General features: G+C 34.2%; 1 protein-coding gene across 1 annotated transcript; it reads right to left on the bottom strand.

The window, feature by feature from the left end:
• Positions 1 to 6,996: 6,996 nt before the first annotated feature.
• Positions 6,997 to 9,110, bottom strand: LOC132612332 (transcription factor MYC2-like). Its single transcript, XM_060326618.1, has 2 exons — positions 8,519 to 9,110; positions 6,997 to 7,873 (listed from the first exon to the last, which is right to left on the bottom strand). The coding sequence occupies exons 1-2, from the start codon at positions 9,108 to 9,110 to the stop codon at positions 7,098 to 7,100; spliced, it is 1,368 nt and encodes a 455-aa protein (XP_060182601.1). The 3' UTR covers positions 6,997 to 7,097.
• Between the last annotated feature and the right edge of the window lie 14,906 nt (positions 9,111 to 24,016).

Raw genomic sequence — 24,016 nt, 5'->3', positions numbered from 1 at the left:
GGGAATTGTTCTGCTATAATTATTTCTAATAACATTCATTACACATTGGGGGTTAAATGGGTCGCTCCCTATGCATAAGGTGAATTCGAAATTTTAAATCAGGGCCAGTATTATTACATACAAAACTCTTTGCAATGCTGAATTTGAACTTAACATAAATGTATTCTAAAAATATTTCCCTAAATGATTGGGTTAGTCGGAGGCAAGGGGTGCACCTACCCACTGCTTTCTCTGTACATTTGCCTATACCTATTTTAGTACCGAAGAATGAGTAAATGAAAGAGATCGTGGAACTAATTTGGACTTGTACTATTCGGTATTGTTCGATTTCTTATATTTTTTTGCTCATTCATAATCTTATTGTTAACAAATAATCTCGTATTTGCTCTAGAATGAAATAGACGCTAGCTAGGTGGGTCCAAATTCTTTAAAAAAAGTTTAATTTACCCCTCAATTTTCTGTCTATGATTTAAAAATAACCCTCAAATTGGAGCACGGTGAGGGGTCGAAGGAAAAATATGAGAAGTCTTTAAATGATATTTTCACTTTATAAATTCTAAGATTATAATTAAATTTCTCTTGATCTAATCTTTTATTTTGAAAATATAAATTTAGGTAGGATATTTTAACATAATTTTGTATAATTGGAAAAAAAATCAAAATCGATCCTTTAGAAAAATGAAAGCGAGAACAAATAAATTTTTTAGGTACGTTGTTGTATTGAGACATGATTTAATTATTTAAATTTAGTTGATCCTAACTTTATCGAGACTAATAGCAGAGTTATAATATTATTATTGACGAAAAGTTTACAAATTAATATTCCACTTAGACTTCAAGAAAAAAAGGGGGGAAATGTTATTTTCTCACATGCATTTTTTGAAAGAAAAAAAAAAGTTTAAATTAAGAAAAATAGTTACTTTTCATATTTTAGATATATATGATTTAATTTGAATTAAGATATACTAACATCAGTATAAAGTATCAATTTCTTAAATTTTAAATTTTGTCTTATTTATAAGTAAGTTCACTAATTCCTCAACAAAAGAAAAAATGCAGAATGTATAGTTTCATACTTTTTTCTTGAACCGGATAGTTCATAAAACATGGTTGTTACTAATCGCGCATATGTAAACCACAAGTCCTTCTAGAAACTTTTTTTTTTTTTGATTTTGCACTGAAGCATATTACGGTATCAAACTTTTTAAGAATTATTATATCAAGATCTCTGAAAATAAAAGAAAAAGAACTTTACATTTCATTCAATTTGCTTAATTAAGTTAGGGGTGGAGGAGAATAAAACGGAAAGGGATGTAACTGTACCTCCTAAGTGGGCAGCTCCTTAATCCCATCTTTGCATTTATTTTTAATACTTTTTAACAATTTGGTAACTTTTGTAGTTTAATTTTGTTATTTATCTTTTCTAACTCTTTAATCATTTTGGTTTAGATAAACATCGAATTTTACGGCGATATGAGATCTTTTTAAGAAAATAAAGCAAGAATCTGTGATGAGAAATATAAGGATTATTCTATATATCGAAATCTTAGCTGAAATAATATACCCTTCGTCCTAATTTAAGTGTTTTTTTTTGTGGGTTGTCCAAAAAAGAATGCATCTTTCTATATTTAAATAAGTTTTTCAATTCCAAAATTCTACGTGTCAAGTTTAAGATAACAAAATTCAAAAGTTTTTATTTTTTAAACCTCGTGCACAGTCAAACTAAGACACTTAAATAGAAACGGAGCGAGTAGAATATTTTCGGAACAATTGTGAAGAAAAACAAAACTAAATGGTCAAACTCTTACAGCCAATTTTTTTTTTTTAAAAAAAGTATTTTAAGTACATCCAACTATATTTGCTTACCATACATTAAATTATCTCTTTTCTAATTTAAACTATTGTGGAATTATCTGCCTAGATCTTGGGCCCGAACTCAGCACGGGCTTCACAAGATTATTAAAGTATATAAGTGCGGAAATACAAATACTACTCAAGGAATCTGGTCAAGACGCAGTACAAGAGCTACTAAGTAAGCGCATAAGTCTGAATAGTAGAAATACAACAAGTCTGAACAATTTTGTCTTGAATACAAGGACATATATCATGATAGAAGAGTTTTTCGGGTAGCGGATCGGAACATGGCTAATCCTGAAAACTCCTACTAACTGCATCATGAAACTCACACACGAGGGCCTGATGTGGAATCTGTAACAAACTTTGCACTCAGAAAAGAATCGAGCAAGGTAGCATCAGTACAAATAACAAGTATTGGCAAGCATCATAGGCCGACTAAGATTAGTTTACGCATATAAGGCACAAAATCAACAAAACAAACAGATAGGCACATAATAACCACTCAAGTCACATAATATCAAATAACTGAATCATCGCCTAAGGTGAAGCACCTGAACACAAGTCTGCCAAGTTTCCAATATTACCTTATAGTAACCACATTCACAAATACAACTAACAAATCCAGTCAATCTATGTAAAATGTGATAATGATGTATTCAATGCAATGAAATGGACGTCATGCAATGCAATGGCTAATATCTCAATCTGTACATACATGTTCCGGACGAAATATCGACGTCTTGGCAGTCATTGACCTGCAGGGGATCCATGACGTCCATGTACCAGTCACTCCGCACAAATCCCAAAGATGATTTTCACAATACTAGCCACTCCACACAAATCCCAGAGGTGACTTTCACAAATCAGCCACTCCGCACAAAGCCTAGAGGTGAGTATCATCTTTCACTCTCTTTTCAAACATTTCCATAACCTTTTTCCATCAATTGTTTCACGATTCTTTCATCAAACTATTTTCCACTACATTTCCATCATGCATGAATGTATGAATGCAAAAATGAGAAATCAATTAGATCAGTGCCAATGAATATGCTATGGAAATCATAAAGCACCAGAAGCGCTATATCAAGTCTTGCATAAATCACAACAACCATGGAAATGGAATCAACATCAACTTTCAATCATCATAGTGAATCTATCACATCACATCACTCCAACCACATAAACAAGCACACTATATGTCACAATGCATAAAATAACAGCGACGAGCCCACATAATCAGAAGTCATACCAACCTAAATGTATATTCATCCCAACATCATGTCTGGAGGCCTAATCATGCTTTCTCCCGTCAATTCTATGCATAGATACATTTCACTAATCAAAGTCTAACTAAAGTTCCTACCTCAATGCGAAGCTGGGACCACGAACAATCAAACGTGAGCTTTGCCCTTTCGAGGAGCTTTCGAATAATCAAAGTCTAGTGAATATCATAATCTAAGTTAGAAAAGGAGACTAATGATACCCATATTTCTATAGGCTTATTCGAATCGAAAATTAGACTTCAAAAGAGGAAATCGGGCCCATAAGGGTAAGATGGGGATTTCAAAATTAAAAACAGTAACCCAACGTTCAAGAAGCTCAGTACAATTCCCCAATTGCTAAATAAACTCAATTAATGATCAATTTCAACATTAGATCGAAAAACCCCAATTTAGGATAAAACCCTAGCTTCCTTTAATCAATTTCTTAAACATAATAGAAATTCAAGCTTCCCATAATCTACTAATTCACCAGGTCCCATGTTTAGAAAAACAAGATTCACCAAATAAACCCATATTCATAACTTAAGATTCAAACATTAACATTGGGTTTGTAAACCTATCTTCCCTAACTAATCTCATTAATTTCATCATAGATTCTAACTTAAAAAGTAAACAAACATAAGTCAAGGTCAGGGGAATTTACTCGAAGATGATTCAACTCTAAAGCTCCTCAAATTGCCTCCAAAACTCTTTAAGGTTTCAAATTTTTGAATGGAGATTCGAAATAGGAAATAAAAAGCTTACTGGTTCAGCAATCTTCGTTCCTGCGGATACAGTTCCGCTTATGTCATCCTGCCTCGGTGGATAACAGTCTACTGAGGCCGACCTCATTAAATGACACAACAATCGTGTCTGCGAACCAAGTCCCGCTTGGCCGGACCGATAGAGGCAGAAACACTCTCGCAGAGGCGAGACATCAGAAAATCTGGTCTTCACCACGTTTCAATCAAAAGTCCCGACATCCATTCGAGACCTCGCGGATACAACTGGACATACAACCATATGTAAAAACATGCAACAAACTCACCCGCGCACCCAAAATTCCCAAAAGAGGTAATCTTGACCCGATCAACCCGGAACGCCCAAAACAAGGTTTCCATCCAATAGCCCCAAACACCCCCTAGTGCCTCGGGAACCGAACAAACTACACCCTAACACGTCATAATCAACCATCCGGATCTAATGGAACCAACGAAACTCACAAAAGAACACAACTACCCAAAAGTCAACTATTGGTCAACACTTTTCCGCTTATTCAACTTAAGAGCTTATAAACTCCTCAAACCAATCCCTATCACCTCGGGAACTGTGCTATCCATTCCACGAGTCAAACACGCTCTAACAAGCTAGGGTAAAAAGGGTAAAAAACACAATAACAACCAAACGGGTCGTTACACCAGCTTTAATATACATAACACATATAATTTCTTTTTTTCTTTTTTAATGATCTAAGTATTATAAAAGTTTTTTATATTGTCAGTATAAAAATTAAGAACAAATTATTTAACCAACAACTTTTAGTTAAGTTATGAGGTATTTTCCATCTTGTGTGTTATGATTAGATACTTCATCTTAGAGAGCTTTACAAAAATTGATGAAGTTTTCGGGTATTTGAACAGTGTGTAGCAAAATTGTGTCTAACCAGTAACCATCATAACTTGTTAATAATGTATGGGCAGAACTTATAAACAATTTACACTGAAGTTATGCCTCTCCTTAAGAAAGTTATGGCCTTTCTAATGATTTTTTTCTTTCTCAAATGGTGACTATTTAAATTCAGAAAATTTCACCAATTATCCTTTTTTGGACAACTGCTTAGTAAATAAACCTCTTTTTACATCTCTTGTAACTTATGGAACTTTTAGATCATGGTCTTATGACCGCTTTTGAGCAAACTAAAAGTTTTCTGAGTAGACGTTAGGCGACAGTTTAATTTTTGTACATATTGCAAATGTTATGCGACAATCAGGGCAGTTTCAGAAATCTGAATACGAGATCAGCCGAACCTAGTAGCTTTCGCTCCAAAAAGTGTATTTGTGTTTAAAAATTTATGTATAATATTAAACTTAGAACTCAATTATTAGCACTTGAAAATTGTTTTCCTAAAATTCAGAACCCATAAAATTAAAATCATGGTTCCGCCTCCGACGGCAGTCTAAAGTTTTGTCTGTAAGGTTTGACATATAAATGCAAACATTATACCCGGGTTTGATGTTATTTGAACGAGTAATTTTCCAAACGTAAAATTTGCACAACTTTTTAAAATAGGGACAAATTTAAATCATTTTTTTGCACGGATTTCCCTTCAAAAGCGCTGGTCTTTAATTTTTTTCCTTCGCCTAAAAAAGTGGTCTAAAATACCCCGACGATCTGGGTTAGAATTCCGGCTTAGTAAAAAAACAAAAACATTTTTGCTAGGCTAGGTTTCGCGAAAATGCAATAGTTCCAAGTTAGGCCGTATAAAGCATAACTTCTGTAGTTCTACGTTAAGGCAAAAGTTATGCCAGACAAGGCATGACTTCTATATAGAAACTACGCCTTACGAATTGTTTCCTTTTTTCCCTCTGCTGTGATTCTACATAAGTTAGGCCTTGCTCGAATAGACCTAATTTTGTTATGGAATTCTGCCTTGCGATTTTTTTTCTATATACTTTGCTGGGATTCGAACCCAGAATCTCAGTGGTATTTTCGATCAGTTAAAGTACCGAACGACAAAAATTAAAGACCAACAATTTGAGAGACAAAAATTAAAGACCATCCCCGAATAAGGACTTTTGTGCGAATGACCCAATTCAAATGTGGGCCTAAAAAGGATGTTCGTGTAAATCAGCCATTTGCCATCTTATGGGCACCAATCGGACCTCATTTTTTGTTATGGGCTTTGCAGGTGGCCCGGCCTCTCTACTATCTTTTCTAGGGCCTCTCTATTATGGGTTTGATCGTGCTGCTAAACTCAGCAATATAATCAACAAAATGGCCAATCTATTATTCGTAGAACTACAAATTTTGACAATACTAGAGGAATAATTTGTAGAACTAATAATGTGTGTGTGTATGTATATACACAACCAAAAAAAAAAAAATAGGTTGAACTTTAAGCACGAAAAATTATTTTGCATCTTTTACTTATATCTAGCTTTTATATGGTTTTCCCAAACAAACAAACAAAAAAAAATTACTTTTGATGGTTATTCATGGCATTATTTTCTACCCGTCAACATTGAAATTTACGCAAATAATTTCGCAGCTTTCTAGTCCGCATTCAGCAATAATAATGAAAAAGAAAAATGAACAATTATTATTATGCGGTCTTACAAAGGGAAAGACTTTTAAATGGTAAACATATCATGAAGTTTACTTCTTCCCCGTACTTGTCTCCAATTAATATCACTTCGAACAAATATATAGAGCCTCCCAAAATTAAGGTGTATAGTTAAAAAAAAATAATTACAAAGAGGATAATTTAGTACCAGAGGTATTTATGTATTATCAGGTCTTATTTGTTGTGTTTACTTCACTACATTAGCTGTGAGGTATGTATTCTCTGTAGGGAGCTTTTGCTTTTGATATAATATTATATTACTCTCTGTCCCGATTTATGTGATGCAATTTCAATTTTAGTATATATTTAGAAATAATTTCCTTTTACTCTTAATGAAATTATTTACAACCACAGAAATATATGACTTGTTTTAGACCACAAGTTCCGAAAGTTTTTATTTATTTCTTAAATTTCATGCCTAGTCAAATAAATTGTTCGAAGTCCTGCAATTTTATAGTTAAAATGAAAAAGGGCAAAAAAAAGAGAAAAAGATAAATAGATTTCCTGATCAATGAGGCATGCCACGGAGCGTATGTCCTGCAATTTTATATATATAACACGAGTCCCTGAATTACACGGATAATCATATGTATACTATAGATAGCAAGCCAGCATGCAGTAATATATGCTTAGTACTAATTCTCAGCAACACTTAATATTGTCACTATAGTGGATTTTAAGGCTTCTTCATTTGATAACTCATCCGGAACCCTAATCACGATATCTTGAAGCATCAAGTCTTTAACACTGGAAACACTTGCATGATAAATCTGAAACTCCAGCTCTTTCATCACTTTCATCAATCTCGCACACGGATGATTCACATCCAAAGACTGAACCCTAATCATGGCTTCCGATCCTATAATTTTCACCTCAATTTCCATCCCATTTTGTGCCCCGTTAATGCTGCTCGGAAATAATGACTTATTATTGTTACCTCGATCAGTTACAACAGAAGACGCACTATAGGAATCGTGTCGCTCAATAGTTATAGGTTTTTTCTGGGGCTCGATTAATTTGGATTCTAGATCTTCAATTTTAGATTTGAGCTCATTGATATAAGTAACTGCGTCTGCTAATAATGAAGCTTTGTCCATTTTGGACACATACGGAACAAAGCTTCGTAGCGCGTAGAATCGATGGTTCAATTTTTCCCTTCTTCTTCTCTCAGCCTCCACGTGAATTTCCATTGTTGTTTCTCGACTGGTTATTATTGTACTGCTTGAATCGCCCTTCTTTCCCCGCTTTCGTGACCGATTGACAACATTGTTGATAGGTGAGGACTCGCTCTCGAAATCGGAATTGCCTGAATCTGATATGAGGTTTCCTATAACCATTTCTTGCTTTATAACATCTGCTTCTTGGCAAGGTGATCCACGTTTTCCAACGTTCTGATGATCTCCCGATGTTACTGCTGAGTCATAATGTAATTAAATAATTAAAATTAAGCCCTATCTAACAGTTTGAATTTTTAGATGAAACTATGATTGCATAATTCAACATGGTATCAGAGCCGATAAGACATCTTTTTCTCTAACCTCACTGCCACCCAAAAAGAATGGAAACAAAAACAAAAAAATTATTTCTACATGTTTAGCCATGAAAAAGAATCAGGTGAACACATGAAAAGACATGTTGAGCCAGTGAGCCGCAATATAATTAACTAGAAGTATATTTTCTTTGACAAATTAAGCCTTTAGAAGAAATTGTGTATTTTAAGAATCAGACTCACTGAAGAGGCATATGTTTGGACACTGTCAGATGAATAGTCACACGACTCAACGTAAACCAAATTAAGGCTCCAAATATATACTTGGTTCATGGGTACATGAGTTGTCGTATTCATGTTATTATATGTTCCAAATAGAGACCTAATAAGCTAAACAAGTTCTCAACTTTTATAACTGCACATATGTTATGTTTAATGTTACAAGCTTCAAAAAACTTAATTTCTTTCTTAAATTTCATTTCGATTTAAACTATATCACAAATTGAAAAGAAGAGTACAAGAAACAATCACACAGTTCAACAGAAATAGAATCAAAGCTAGAAATACCTTGATTGATGGGTAGATGAGAAGTCGCATTCACGTTATTGTTTGATCCAAATAGATACCTAATGAGCTGAACAAATTCCCAATTTTCTTGAATAACATCAGAAGAACCCAATTCGACAACACCACCAGGAGTAGCAATACACACAATCGTACGAATTCCATGCAAATCAGCTTCTTTAGCTCTATCACAATTATAAAGCTGCAATTCATAATAATTAGCCAGCCACACGTGTGAGCTGGCCGAGGTATAAGCTCGTACGACGAGTTCATCCTCAGCCACGAAACACTGTGTCATAGATAACATATAAAACCACTCCGAATCTGTAACATTATCATTACTGGTATCATCAATTACATCGAAGCCAAATTTCTTCTGATGCTGATGGTACTGGCGATGGCCTATTTTCGCGGAAGCTGTGTCTTTAGTTCCACGAAAATGGCTATCGCCCCAAGAGAAGATAAGACGGTTATTGACATCTTTGGATGCTTTCCAGAAGATGGAATAAACCCACCATTCTTGACGACTATGGATTATATATTGAAGGAGTTTTTGAAGTGTGTTTGGCTGTGAAGTAGAAAATATATTTTCCATTTTCAGCAACTACTACTAATTTATTTTAGTAGTAATAATTGATGAAGAGAGATTATTGTTGAGCCTTAATCCTCACAGAGAGTTTTGGCTTTAATATATTAGCAGAGGTAGAGGTTCCTTTCATACAATACGTTCTATTTTGGCACCATTTTCACGTGGTTTCTGCACTTCTTTCTTTTTCTTTTTTTCCCCCTTTCCATTCCAAGTTTATATTCTATTTTTTCGCGTGATATTTTTTTAATTCGTCCTTAAAAAGTGATATCTTTTTATTATATTTAAAATAATTTAACTTTAAACATTTTATTTTTTGCTTAATTAGATGATTTATAATCACACACAAATATTTGTGACATGTTATAGACCTCAAAATTTTTAAAAATAGATCATTGTTCCTTAAATTATCGTTCAATCAAATGCCTCACATAAATTGGGGGTGGGGGCGGTTTTGGTTGTTGGTGGTGGTGGGGGGGGGGGGGGGGCGATGGAGTGTATGGCAATATTTAATTGAGGATGAAGTTTAAAAGATTCTAGAATATTTTGACTAACACCAAAAGTATTCTTGAAACTTATAATTTTAATCATGCTAATAATATTCTATGATTATAAAAATATATTATCTAACAAGGTAAAAGTAAAACAAAAAATATCAGATGTTAAAAAAAGATTCATGTTTTCTCAATGATAAAGTCACATCAAATGGAAGATGGAAAAAAAAGGTATTATCTTGGTCCCAAAAAGATTGTCCTGATTTGATTTGACACGGAATTTAAAAAATAAAGGAAGACTTTTGAAATGTGTGATCTAAAACAAGCCTTAGATAAAAATGTGTCAACTTTTTTTGGATAAACTAATAAGGAAAGTGGGACAATTTTTTTTGGACAGAAGGAGTATTGAACTCTTTTGGACATCGACCCCTATTCTGTAAATAAATATCCAAAAAGTGAATACACGAAGGAGGGAACATAAAACTGAATTTCCTCAAACAACAAAAAAGAGCTGGACATTCCCACCTCCTCAAGTAACAAAAGTTTTGAACCGTACAAACAAGGAACTATAGTCATCTAATGGATGCATTTTCACTTGCTTAATCACGGCTAGTCATTACAAGTAACTATTTGATTACAATATTTTCTAACTTTAGAGATTAGCAACATGATGATACTTAATTAAGCCTTTTATCTTCCTAAAGGCTCTTTTAGTACCGAATTAATTAATTATTTCTTAGTTCACTCAATCTATCATAGAGGATTCTTGTCGATTTTGGCTATGTTTTGTTCAACTATTGGCTGTGTTTCGTTCAACTATTTAATTCTCATTGACTCTTCAGTCTTCACCAATCCCTAATTTTGCATGACGAATATACCAGGAAATTAGAATACCAATTCTGAAATTAATAACGTGTAACATGACTCATTTCTAATTAATAGCCTGTTCGGCCAAACTTCTAAAATCAGCTTATTTTAAAAAGTACTTTTCAAAAAAGCACTTTTGGCAAAAATCAGTTTGTGTTTGGCCAATTAATTATAAAAGTACTTTTGAACAGCAATTAGTGTTTGACCAAACTTTTAAAAAGTGTTTTTATTTGTATTTTTCTCAAAAGTACTTTTAAAAAAATGCTTTTGGGCAAAAACAATTTTTTTTAGCTTCTGAAAAACTGTTTCTGCTACTCTCTAGAAGCACTTATTTTCTTCTAAAAGCTTGGCCAAACACTTCACTTTTTTTCAAATAAGTACTTATTGAAAAAATAAGTACTTTTGGGGGGGGGAATAAATTTGGCCAAACAGGCTATAAGTTGCGTGGGGACAACTTCCATTTTCTAACTCAGGAATATGTTGTCTTAATTAACAAGTGAACAATTGAGGATGTGATGCACAACCTTAGCCCCAACTCTTAATAGGACCATCATGATAATTTTGAATATCTGCAACTCCGTTAGTTAATAGATAAAGAATAAATCGTATTGATAATGCTGTCTTAACCAATTTTTTCATTGATTGATTCTATAATTCTGAAGTTTTTTATGTTTTAATTCGGAATGAAATATTCCTAGTGTTCTAAAATAGTCCTTTATTAATCCGAAATATGATTAAACAAAATAAAGTATTTTTTCTATTCCAATTTATATGACACGTATTTTTCTTTTTAATATGTCTCAAAAAAAAATATTTTTTATTATTAAATGAGATGATCAGACAATTTAATTATCATTTTACGCGTTATCAGTTGCCAACTAACTTTCTTTGCTTGCCCACTATGTGTATATATTAAAGTTAAAAGTATATCTGAAAATCCAGTGAGTGACACCGACGGATCCAGATTAAAAGAAAAAGTCTGGCCGAATAAACTATACACCCAAATAAAATATTGAAGGTAAAAGTAAAAGCGGCCTTTGTCCAAGATCATTTTTCGGATCTTGGCTAGATTAATTCTAGCACGTTCATTAACCTAATAATTAATACTACTAATTAAGCAAAGTATAAGAATCAGTCGCTATCAGTAACTAGAAAATAACCAAGTTCATAGAATGATTTAGCTGATTCATTCTATTTAAAAAAAAGGAGCAGCCCACATGAATCAGCTAAATCATTCTATGAACTTGGTTATTTTCTAGTTACACTGGGAATTGTTCTGCTATAATTATTTCTAGTAACGTTCATTACACATTAATTGTGGGGTTAGGTGGGTCCCTCCCTATAAATAAAGTGAATTCAGAATTTTAAATCAGGACCAGTATTATTACATAAAAAACTCTTTGCAAAGATGAATTTGAACTTAACATAAATATATTCTAAAAATATTTCCCTAAATGATTGGGCCACTTACCTTCGATGTACATTTGCCCATACCTATTTTAGTACCAAGGAATGAGTAAATGAAAGAGATCGTGGAACTAATTTGGACATGTACTATTCGGTATTGTTCAATTTCTTATATTTTTTGCTCATTCATATTCTTATTGTTAACAAATCGTCTCGTATTTGTTTCAACGTGAAATAGACGCAAGCTAGGTATGTCCAAATTCCTTAAAAAAAAAGTTTAATTTACCCCTCAATTTTCATACTATGATTTAAAATAACCCTCCACTACAAGAAAAAATATATTTGGCAATAGATTGATTATTGTTACAAAAAGTACTTGTGGCAACAATATTTTTTTTTTTGGTCGCGTAGACTTTTCTCAACGGCTGTTATTGCAACAACTTTTTTTGTTGTTGCCAAAAGTATTTTTTGCAACAATAATTAATACTATGACAACAAAATTAAATTTTTTGGCAACAAAAAAGATCATTTGCCAACAGTAAAACCAAATTGTTGCCAAATATTAAATTTTTTATTGTCATTTCTATACTTTCTTGTAGTGCTCAAGTTGGAGCTCGGTGAGGGGTCAAAGGAAAAATATGAGACTTTACCCGATATCGAGGGTACTATATTACAAATTAACGATGCATCAAGTTGCCCAATTTCAGAAAGGGCAAATTTGACCCTTGTCTCCTATAAAAATATCTTTTTTTTCAATAAACTACTCACCCAGGTTTTCATCTCCTATAGTGTTGGGGGCCGGGATTTGACATAAACCCCTACCTTGTTAATTGAAAACCCACAGAATTGCAATACAAGGAGGAGGGCATAAACCTTATCTCTTCTATATCCTAGTATCAGGAAACTATACTAAGACAAGAAACATGTACGTTATAGCCTACAACTATCAGAAATAGCTTATGAATTATTCCCAGCTACAACATAACATGATAGAGCACCAAAATATTGTTCCCAACTAAGTCAAGATCCAGCTTGACCAGCCGGAACTTATGCTTTGTTGAATACCACCTTTCAGATATGCTTTGCTGGCCAGTTCCTGAATGATGAAAGGCTTATTTTATCCGTGCGTAAAGGTCCTAGAGCTTCAGCTGGCAGATCTCTATGTAACCATGCTGGCCTCTCTGTAGCCAACATGCTTGATCCCAAAGCAGGGATTTACCCCTATAATGTCAATTTTTAAGACTGTAGGATAACTTTGTGTTGCGCAGATGTGTTTGACTTCCTATTTAGGATTCCCATATTTTCCTGACAAATAACCAACTTTCTTTGTTTCTTTAAAGCATTTATCTTCTTGAGTAGCCGTTTGATGCTCTGCATGATAGTACTATTTATAAACATTTTGATTGTGTTTGAAATATCTTACATCAAAATTTTCATTATGCTCCCTTCATCAAAACATGAGAAATGGAGTTGGTTATATTTTGAAATTATGGGTGAATTAGTTTGCTGGTGGATTATTTAATTTCTTGATGTCATTTCATTGTGAATGTTTTCTTAATTAGTTGCCTATTACAGTAATATAGCAATGGAGACACTTTGATTCAAGGTGGACGTATGTTAGTCTTTTCTTCCAAAAATCTCGAAGATATTTTGAATATAATTTAGATCTCAATAACTTGGACTTTAGAGACTATGATTATCACATAGAACCTAATTAACTAAATTTCAACCCTGCTATTGATTGTTTACCTCTAGATTTCGACATCACTTGATAATTTTGCTAAGGGCTGCTCATGCATAAATCGACAAATTTCTCTCCGTTTAAGGTTATCCGTCCAACTGTCACGATCCAACTCGTGGGTCGAGCGGGCTCCCACGCTAACCGCCCGCCCCCCGGTGGGCGAACCCTTCCCTTATTCAACATTCAAATTAAACATACCAAAAGAAGCATAACTTTCTAAGCAATCGCCATGTCATATTACTATATATAATGAGGGGCAATCCAATGATTTTTGTAGTCCTTAGTTGCATCTCAACTATTTAGTTGAGCAGCTTGTTAATCAAAACAAGGGCTCTTCCAAATTTGTCCTCGTACTTGTTTTTTATTGTATGATATACCAAAGTATGTTCCAAATAAATCAAAACACTTTCAAACTTTTTTGGTAATTATATGGCCCCTTAGTTCAACTTTTTGCAAGTGAAGTATGTACCATGACTTTTTTTGTGTCATTTATTTAGCCCTATTTTATTCCTTTATTACTTAGGTTGCCACTTTCAATTTGGTAAATATAAAAAAGTTTAAGACTCTTTAAAATGCTTAAAAAGTTGTGAATGGTGATGATGTCATCTAAAAGAAATAATTATCCATAAAGACAAAAACTATATGATATTAATAATTTTGAAGACCTCATTTGGTATTGAGAGAGAAGTCTTTAAATGATATTTTCACTTTATAAATTCTAAGATTATAATTAAATTTCTCTTGATCTAATCTTTTATTTTGAAAATATAAGGTATGATATTTTAACATAATTTTGTATAATAGGAAAAGGAATCAAAATTGATCCTTTAGAAAAATAAAAGCGAGAACAAATAAAATTTTTAGGTACGTTATTGTATTGAGACATGATTTAATTATTTAAATTTAGTTGATCCTAACTTTATCGGGACTGATAATGGAGTTATAATATTACTATTGACGAAAAGTTTACCAATTAATATTCCACTTAGACTTCAAGAAAAAAAGGGGGGAAGTGTTATTTTCTCACATGCATTTTTGAAAGCAAAAAGAAAGTTTAAATTAAGAAAAATAGTTACTTTTCATATTTTAGATATCTATGATTAAATTTGAATTAGGATATACTAACATCAGTATAAAGTATCAATTTCTTAAATTTTAAATTTTGTCTTATTTATAGTAAGTTCACTAATTCCTCAACAAAAGAAAAAATGTAGAATGTATAGTTTGATACTTTTTTCTTGAACCGGATAGTTCATAAAACATGGTTGTTACTAATCGTGCATATGTAAACCACCAGTACTTCTAGCAACTTTTTTTTTTTAAAGATTTTGCACTGAAGTATATTACGGTATCAAACTTTTTAATAATTATTATATCAAGATCTCTGAAAATAAAAGAAAAGGAACGTTACATTTCATTCAATTTGCTTAATTAAGTTAGGGGTGGAGGAGAATAAAACGGAAAAGGATGTAACTGTGTCTACTAAGTGGGCTGCTCTTTAATCCCATCTTTGCATTTATTTTTAATAACTTTTAACTTTTTAACAATTTTGTAACTTTTGAAGTTTAATTTTGTTATTTATCTTTTCTAACTCTTTAATCATTTTTAGTTTAGATAAACATTGAATTTTATGGCGATATGAGATCTTTTTAAGAAAATAAAGCAAGAATCTGTGATGAGAAATAAAAGGATCATTCTATATATCGAAATCTTAGCTGAAATAATATACCCTTCGTCCTAATTTAAGTGTTTTTTTTTTTTGTGGGTTGTCCAAAAAAGAATGCTTCTTTCTATACTTAAATAAGTTTTTCCATTCCAAAATTCTACGTGTCAAGTTTAAGACCACAAAATTCAAAAGTTTTTTTTTATTTTTTAAACCTCGCGCACAGTCAAAATAAGATACTTAAATAGAAACGGAGCGAGTAGAATTTTTTCGTAACCATTGTGAAGAAAAACAAAACTAAATGGTCAAACTCTTACAGCCAGTTTTTTTTTTTAAATATATATATTTTAAATACATCCAACTATATTTGTTTACCATATATTAAATTATCTCTTTTCTAATTTAAACTATTGTGGAATTATCTGCCTAGATCTTGGGCCCGGACTCAGCACGGGCTTCACAAGACTAGTAAAGTATATTAGTCTGGAAATACAACAACTACCCAAGGAATCTGGTCAAGTCGCAGTACAAGAGCTACTAAGTAAGCGCATAAGTCTGAATAGTAGAAATACATCAAGTCTGAACAATTATGTCTCGAATACAAGGGACAGATATCATGATAGAAGAGTTTTTCGGGTAGCGGATCGGAACATGGCTCATCCTGAAAACTCCAATTGACTTCATCATGAAACTCACACACGAGGGCTTGATGTGGAATCTGTAACAAACTCTGCACTCAGAAAAGAATCGAGCAAGGTAGCATCAGTACAAATAACAAGTACTAGTAAGTATTATAGGCCGACTAAGATTAGTTTACGCATATAAGGCACAAAATCAACAAGATAAATAGACAGGCACATAATAACCACTCAAGTCACATAATATCAAATAACTAAATCATCCCCTAAGGTGAAGCACCTAAACACAAGTCTACCAAGTTTCCAACATTACCTCATAGTAACCACATTCACAAATATAACCAACAAATCCAGTCAATCTATGTAAAATGTGATAATGATGTATTCAATGTAATGAAATGGACGTCATGCAATGCAATGGCTAATATCTCAATTTGTATATACATGTTCCGGACGAAATATCGACGTCTCGGCAGTCATGACCTGCAAGGGATCCATGACGTCCATGTACCAGTCACTCCGCACAAATCCCAAAGATGATTTTCACAATACCAGCCACTTCACACAAATCTTAGAGGTGACTTTCACAAACCAGCCACTCCGCACAAAGCCTAGAGGTGAGTCTCATCTTTCACTCTCTTTTCAAAAGTTTCCATAACCTTTTTCCATCAATTGTTCCACGATTCTTTCATCAAACTATTTTCCACAACATTTCCGTTATGCATGAATGTATAAAATGAGAAATCAATTAAATCAGTGCTAATGAATATGCTATGGAGATCATAAAGCACTAGAAGCGCCATATTAAGTCTTGCATAAATCACAACAACCATGGAAATGGAATCAACATCAACTTTCAATCATTATAGTGAATCTATCACATCACATCACTCCAACCACATAAACAAGGACACCATATGTCACAATGCATAAAATAACAGCGACGAGCCCACATAATCAGAAGTCATACCAACCTAAATGTATATCCATCCCAACATCATGTCTGGAGGCCTAATCATGCTTTCTCCTATCAATTCTATGCATACATACATTTTACTAATCAAAGTCTAACTAAAGTAAGTTCTAACCACCTCAATGCGGAGCTGGAGGCAGAAACACTCTCGCAGAGCCAGACATCAGAAAATATAGTTTTCACCACGTTTCAACCAAAAATCCCGACATCCATCCGAGACCTCCCGGATACAATTAGACATATAACCATATGCAATAACATGCTACGAACTCACCCGCACACCCTAAATTTCCAAAAGAGGTAATCCTGACCCGGTCACCCCCGAACCCTTAAAATAAGGTTTCCATCCAATAGCCCAAAACACCCCCGAGTGCCTCAGGAACCGAACAAACCGTCCTAACAAGTCATAATCAACCATCCGGATCTAATGGAACCAATGAAACTCACAAAAGAACATAAATACACAAAAGTCAACTATTGGTCAATACTTTTTCGCTTATTCAACTTAAGGGCTTCTAAACCCCTCAAACCAATCCTGATCACCTCGGGAACGGTGCTACCTATGCCCACGAGTCAAACACACTCTAACGAATCTAGGGGAAAAGTCAACAGGGGAAAAAGGATAAAAAAACGCAATAACGACCAAACGGGTCGTTACACCAACTTTAATATACATAACACATATAATTTATTTATTTTTATGATCTAAATATTATAAAAGTTTTTTATACTGTCAGTATCAAAATTAAGAACAACTTATTTAACCAACAACTTTTAGTTAAGTTATGAGGTATTTTACACCCTGTGTGCTATGATTAGATACTTCATTTTAGAGAGCTTTACAAAAATTGATGAAGTTTCCGGGTATTTGAACAGTGTGTACCAAAATTGTGTCTATCCAGTAACCATCATAACTTGTTAATAATGTATGGGCAGAACTTATAAATAGTTTACACTGAAGTTATGCCTCTCCTTGATAAAGTTAGGGAATTTGGCGCAGTATATCATCTAAGACAAGAAATTGACATAAAATAGCCAAGTTTTAAAAAGTTGGCATAGAATGACCCATTCACACGTTTTAGGCCATTTTCTTTTGTACTCCATAACCCATAAATCATCTCACTAAAATAACTTTGTATACGGTTTCAATTTCATTCTCTCTCCTCTAAAATTTTCTCTTTTTTTTTTATTTTTTTTTATTTTTTTATTTCATCTCCTAAAATTTCACTATTAACAATCGAAATTATAGCCAGAAGTACATAGTTTTAGTACTCTCTCTCTCTCTCTCTCTCTCTCTCTCTCTCTCTCTCTCTCTCTCTCTCTCTCTTCTAACTTTCAAACAAAATATCTCCTTAAAATTAGCAAACAAATATTTAGAACCATCTCGCTCCTTAAAATTAATAAAAGATGTTCAATTATGACTATCCTCTTTCTAAAGGGTATTCCTCCGAATTCACCACCCACAAAAAAACATGTATACCAATATTTATAGCAGTTGGTATACATATGATGTATACATTAAATTCACGAATACATGTATAACAGTTGGTATACATATGATGTATACATCAGAATTCATGAATACATGCATAGCAGTTGGTATATATATGATGTATACATTAGATTCATGATACAAGTATAGTAGTTGTTTTTAGAAGGTAATTGATTTTTTTAAATGTATATGCGTATTTTCTTGCAGCTTTATTTTGGATACCGGATACTCACCTATTGGTTTGCTGATTGAGATGTATACACTTAATGTATACACATGTTGTTTTTATTTCAACTAGGTTTTGTATACGTCTATTGTTATTTGTATACATATATTGTATACACTTGTTGGTTTGTTGAATGAGTTGTACACACCTAATGTATACATATATTGGCTTTCTTAAAAATTGGTTGTGTATACATATGCAAGTTTGTTGAATGCAGTTGATTTTTTATTTTAATTTTAGTTAGGTTTGCATAGACATATTGTATGCACCTCTGATTTGTATACATATGATATATTTTTTTTATTATTATTTTGGATGTACTTTATTGATAATAAAAAAGAAGTACATCAGAAGGTTGCATAGTAGCAAACCTCACCTACCTGAATGGAGCAGGCTCCATTTCGTTTTTAATGCAAACATGAACCACTGATGTTCAGTATTTACAGGTAATTCAGAATACATAATAAAACCGGAAGTTTGAAACTATGAAATCCATTTTGAAGCCAGTCGACTAATTTCAACAAGTTGCCGCAATAGCCTCCACCAGAGTAACTACAAATTCCATTTGTTCCTCCTGACTCACTCTATTAAAGGTAAGAACATGAACAAAGAGACATTTGTGACCTTTTTGCTCTGCGAACTGGAGAAAATGGTAATATACATAATTGCACACAAAATGGCCAACATCATCGGACATGGTTACTTCAAAGCCTTTCTTATTTAAAAACTCCAGAATTGACTGTACATATGTATATCCCCAACAAATTTGATTGAGTATAGATTAAAGAATAAAGGGGATTTGATATTGTGGCAGAAGCAACTCTCCTTATTTAGGGGAATTGAAAGTGGTTACTATTCTTTAGGTATAGTCGGTTAAAAAGGGATAAGAATTTTATTTTTTTTGGTAAACTGTAAATACCATTAACAAACAAACAAGAGTCATTACACCTACAGGGCACCTAGAGTCCATAGCCACCCTATAGGAAGAGTTCTATGTCCTCTAAGCCTCCTACAGAATCTAATTACAAAAAAAAAAAAAAAAAACTGTTGGATCAGCCTAATGCATCGTTGAGCCTTCCTAGAACCTCTATATTTTGCTATCCTATCTATAAACTCATATTTTGTCTGAGTAATCACAATATCAGTATTCACTACTTTGCTTTTGTATAATTTCCTGTTTCTTGCTCTCCACACTTGGTATATAACTGCACCTCATATAGCAGCAACCACTTCTTTGTAGAACTGCTTCCAATGTTTCCTTCTGATTGCCTCCAAGACCTGCTTTACTTCTCCTCTATGCACTTGTATGCTAACCCAACTAACTATGGCATCTCTCACCTGTTTCAACCAGCCACATTCAGCAAAGAGGTGAAGCGAGGTCTCCATTGCTTGGCTAGAACATAGGCAACAGTTAGCATTATCAACTGGTATATTCAAATGTATCAACCTTTACTTGGTGAGCAGTCTTCCTTGCACAGCTAACCATACTATCATTCTGTGTCTTGGCTGCGCTACAGATGTCCAAACCAGGTCTGCAATTCTAAGTCTAGTCCCTGTAGAGAAATATAGCAGAAGAAAAGTAAATCAGAGAGACCTTCTGCTAGCCCAAGATCGTTACTAAGATTGGAAGATTCAACTAAAGAAGAGGAAGCTTTGGAAAGGATAAAGAAAATTTTAGATAGGAGAACTTGGTTATGGAAGAAAGTCTTTCTTGAATTACTTGGTTACAAATGATCAAGTCCACTCCTATTTATACTTGTTTAAGGATGGTTCTAGACATTCTTCTACATACGTCTATAAGAAAAATCTAGCAAACCTTATCTTCTTGCAATACTCTAGACTATCTAGAAATCTCTTCAAGATATTTATCCAAGATACTATACTAGGCTATTCTAGAATCATTACTAAATATCTAGGATTTTTTGTAGTTCCAAAAAATCTACTTTATGATTTCACACTCCCCCTTAAAGTGAATTTTTGGAACTAGACCAAGCTTGTCGCGAAAGAACTCGAATAAAGCTTTAGGAAGTGACTTGGTGAAGATATCAGCAATATTCTCCTGACTTCGCACTTCCAAAGTATTTATAGTTCCATCAAGAACTTTTTCTCTGATGAAATGATGTTCCACCTCAATGTGCTTAGTTCTAGCATGGAATACCAGATTGCTTGCAAGCTTGATGGTACTTTGATTGTCTTCGAAAATAGCAGTTGGCTTTGATATAGACAGATGCAAATCTTCAGCAAGTCTTTGGAGCCATACACATTCTTGAGCAGTAAGAGTTGCTGCTTTATATTCCGCCTCCGTAGTTGATAAAGAAACTGAGTCTTGTTTCTTGCTGCACCAAGAAACACTTGTTCCACCACAAAGAAAAATATAGCCTGACGTAGATTTTCGATCATCCAGATCACCACCAAAATCGGCGTCAGTATATCCAATTAACACCAAATCATTCTTCTTTTGGAAGAGTAGGCCCATATTTGATATTGAGTTGATGTATTTCAGAATCCTCTTTGCAGCTTCCAAATGAGGCTTTCTTGGTGATTGCATAAATCTGCTAACATATCCAACAGAAAAAGTAATATCTGGCCTTGTAATAGTCAAATACAAAATACTTCCAACAAGAGCTCGAAAAGGCATTGGATCTGCAAGAAGTGAGCCTTCTTCACGCCTTAACCTCGTGCTAGTCTCAAGAGGAGTAGAGAACTTTTTGCTTTGATTTATCCCAAACTTGTCAACAAGCTTCTTGGCATACCCTTCTTGGGTAATAAAGATCCCTTTACTCGTGTTTGTCACCTCTAAGCCAAGAAAATGATATAGCTCTCCCAGCTTCTTGATATCAAATCTTATGGCAAGCTCCTCTTGAAGCCTCGCAACTTCATCATCATTGTTTCCTGTTATTATCATGTCATCCACATATAACAGAACAACAACATGAAAGTCTCCATGTTTCTTAACAAACAAGCTAGGATCTGAATGTGATGCAGCATATCCACAAAAATGTAGATATTGTGCAATTTTTCCATACCATGCTCGTGGAGCTTGCTTGAGTCCATAAAGTGCTTTCTTAAGCTTGCAAACATAATCAGGATATAAGTTAGAGACATACCCGGGTGGTTGATCCACATAGATATCTTTGTCAAGTTCCCCGTACAAGAAGGCATTGTTCACGTCGAGTTGCCATAACTTCCAACCGTACGATGCTGTCATGGCTAATACAACTCGAACTAAGATCTTCTTAGCCACCGGACTGAAGGTTTCTTCGTAGTCTTCATCATAATTTTGAGAAAATCCTCGAGCAACTAGCCTTGCTTTATATCTGTTTATGCTGCCATCTGCTCTTCTTTTAATTTTGTAAACCCATTTGCAAGATATGGGTTGTACGTCTTTGGGCTTTGGTACAAGGCTCCAAGTTGGACTTTTCATTAACGCCTCCATTTCATCATTCATAGCAACCTCCCACTCTTTGACTCCTTTAGCTTCTTCAAACGAGGAAGGTTCTTCATCGTCAATTGGTCCTGTAAAGAAGCAAGAATATGTACTAACAAAATTTTCATCTCTAAAGCGGGCTGACTTAACAATAGTTCTTCTTGGTCTTTGTGAATTACGTGAATTATCTTCTTGTTGAGCTTCATATTGTTGAGTTCCCGGGCTTCCCCTTTCTCCTAGCTCCTCTGCAGCTGTACTATCCGAGGAAACACCTGTGATAGGTAAGCTTGGAACTCCAGGATTCAAGATTTTAAAATCCTCTCCTTCTGAAGCTGCTCCATAATACGAGGAGACTTCATCAAATACGACATCATGAGAAACAATGAAGCGATGAGTTTTCGGGTCCATGCACCTCCAACCCTTTTTCCTTTCGTCATATCCAACAAAGATGCATTTCCTTGCCTTGGCATCCAACTTGCTTCGTTGAGAATCTGGGTTATGAACATAACAGATAGAGCCAAAAACTCTTAGGTGTTTGATGCTAGGCTTTTCTCCAAACATTAATTCATAGGGTGACTTCATGTTGTTTGGAGAAAGCAACATCCTGTTGATCACATATGTTGCACATTTCATACCTTCAGCCCATAAGGCTCTAGGTAAATTTTTGGCATGAAGCCAACTTTTACATGTCTCGGTTAAGTGTCGAATCTTTCTTTCTGCCACTCCATTTTGTTGTGGTGTATCAGCACAGGTGAGTTCTCTTTTAATACCATGCTGACGACAAAAAGAAAGAAATTCTTCAGAAGTGAACTCACCACCATTATCAGTCCGCAACCACCTTATTCTGGAACCGAGCTCGCTTTCAACCATTTCTTTGAACTCCATAAACTTGCTGAAAACTTCTAACTTATGCCTCACAAAGTAAACCCAAGTGAATCTAGTAAAATCATCAATGAGAATTAACATATAAGAATAGCCGGAGAATGAAGGAGTTCTTGTTGGCCCTATCAAATCACTGTGAATTAGCTCTAGAGGAGAACTGCATCTTGACAAGGATCTATCAAACGGAAGACGATGTGCCTTTCCGTATTGACATCCTTCACAAATCTCTCCTCCACCAAAGTTGCTTAAGTTTGGTAATCCTTTTACTAGATTGAATTTCACCATAGCTTTTAATTTATCCATGCTAAGATGCCCAAGTCTAGCATGCCACAGATATGTATTATCATTGCTACTCATCTTCTCAATATATGAATTAGAGGCAGATAAGACATATAAATCATTAACTCTCTTACCGGTATGAATGATATCTGCCTTGAGTTCTTTGATATTTTGAAGGAACTTTACGTCATGTGGGCCAAATAATAGATAACTTCCAGCATCTACGACATTTGCAACTGAAAATAGATTTTTCTTCATACCTGGAACATGAAAGACACTGTTGAGAGTGATAGAGTCCTCCTGCTTCTCGTTGATGACAACAGAGCCTTCCTTCTCCACATGATGAACTGAGTTATCTGCTGTTACAATGACATCACGACCATTGTATTTCTGGAAGTTGGAAAATTTAGATTCATCCCCGGTGAGATGGTGCCCACATCCTGAATCCACAATTGATGGAAGCCATGCAGTCTTTTTCAAAATTGATGGAAGCCATGGCATCTACTGCTCGAGTCTCAGCTACAAAGCACTTTCCCCATTCTTCTTCTTCTTCTTCAGAAGCTTTCTCAGTTTGAGCCATATTACTCTCTTTGACTCGGCAATATCTTTTTATGTGTCCTATTTTGCCGCACCGATAGCATTTGGGAGGCTTCTTACCGTGATTTTTAGAAGACTCTTCCTTCTTTCCTGGCGAGCTTGAACCACCTGAGGAGCGAGAGTGTAGCCTATCTCTTGCTTTTCCTTTAAAGTTACTCTTATTGGCTACAAGAGCATTTCCTTTACCTTCTTTGACAGATACACCAGCCAACTGTTTGGGTAATAACTC

This window comes from Lycium barbarum, chromosome 9, assembly GCF_019175385.1.
Source record: "Lycium barbarum isolate Lr01 chromosome 9, ASM1917538v2, whole genome shotgun sequence".
In the NCBI taxonomy this organism is placed as follows: Eukaryota; Viridiplantae; Streptophyta; class Magnoliopsida; order Solanales; family Solanaceae; genus Lycium; species Lycium barbarum.
Note: the sequence above shows the minus strand (reverse complement) of the source record. Positions and strands in the feature narration are given on the sequence as shown.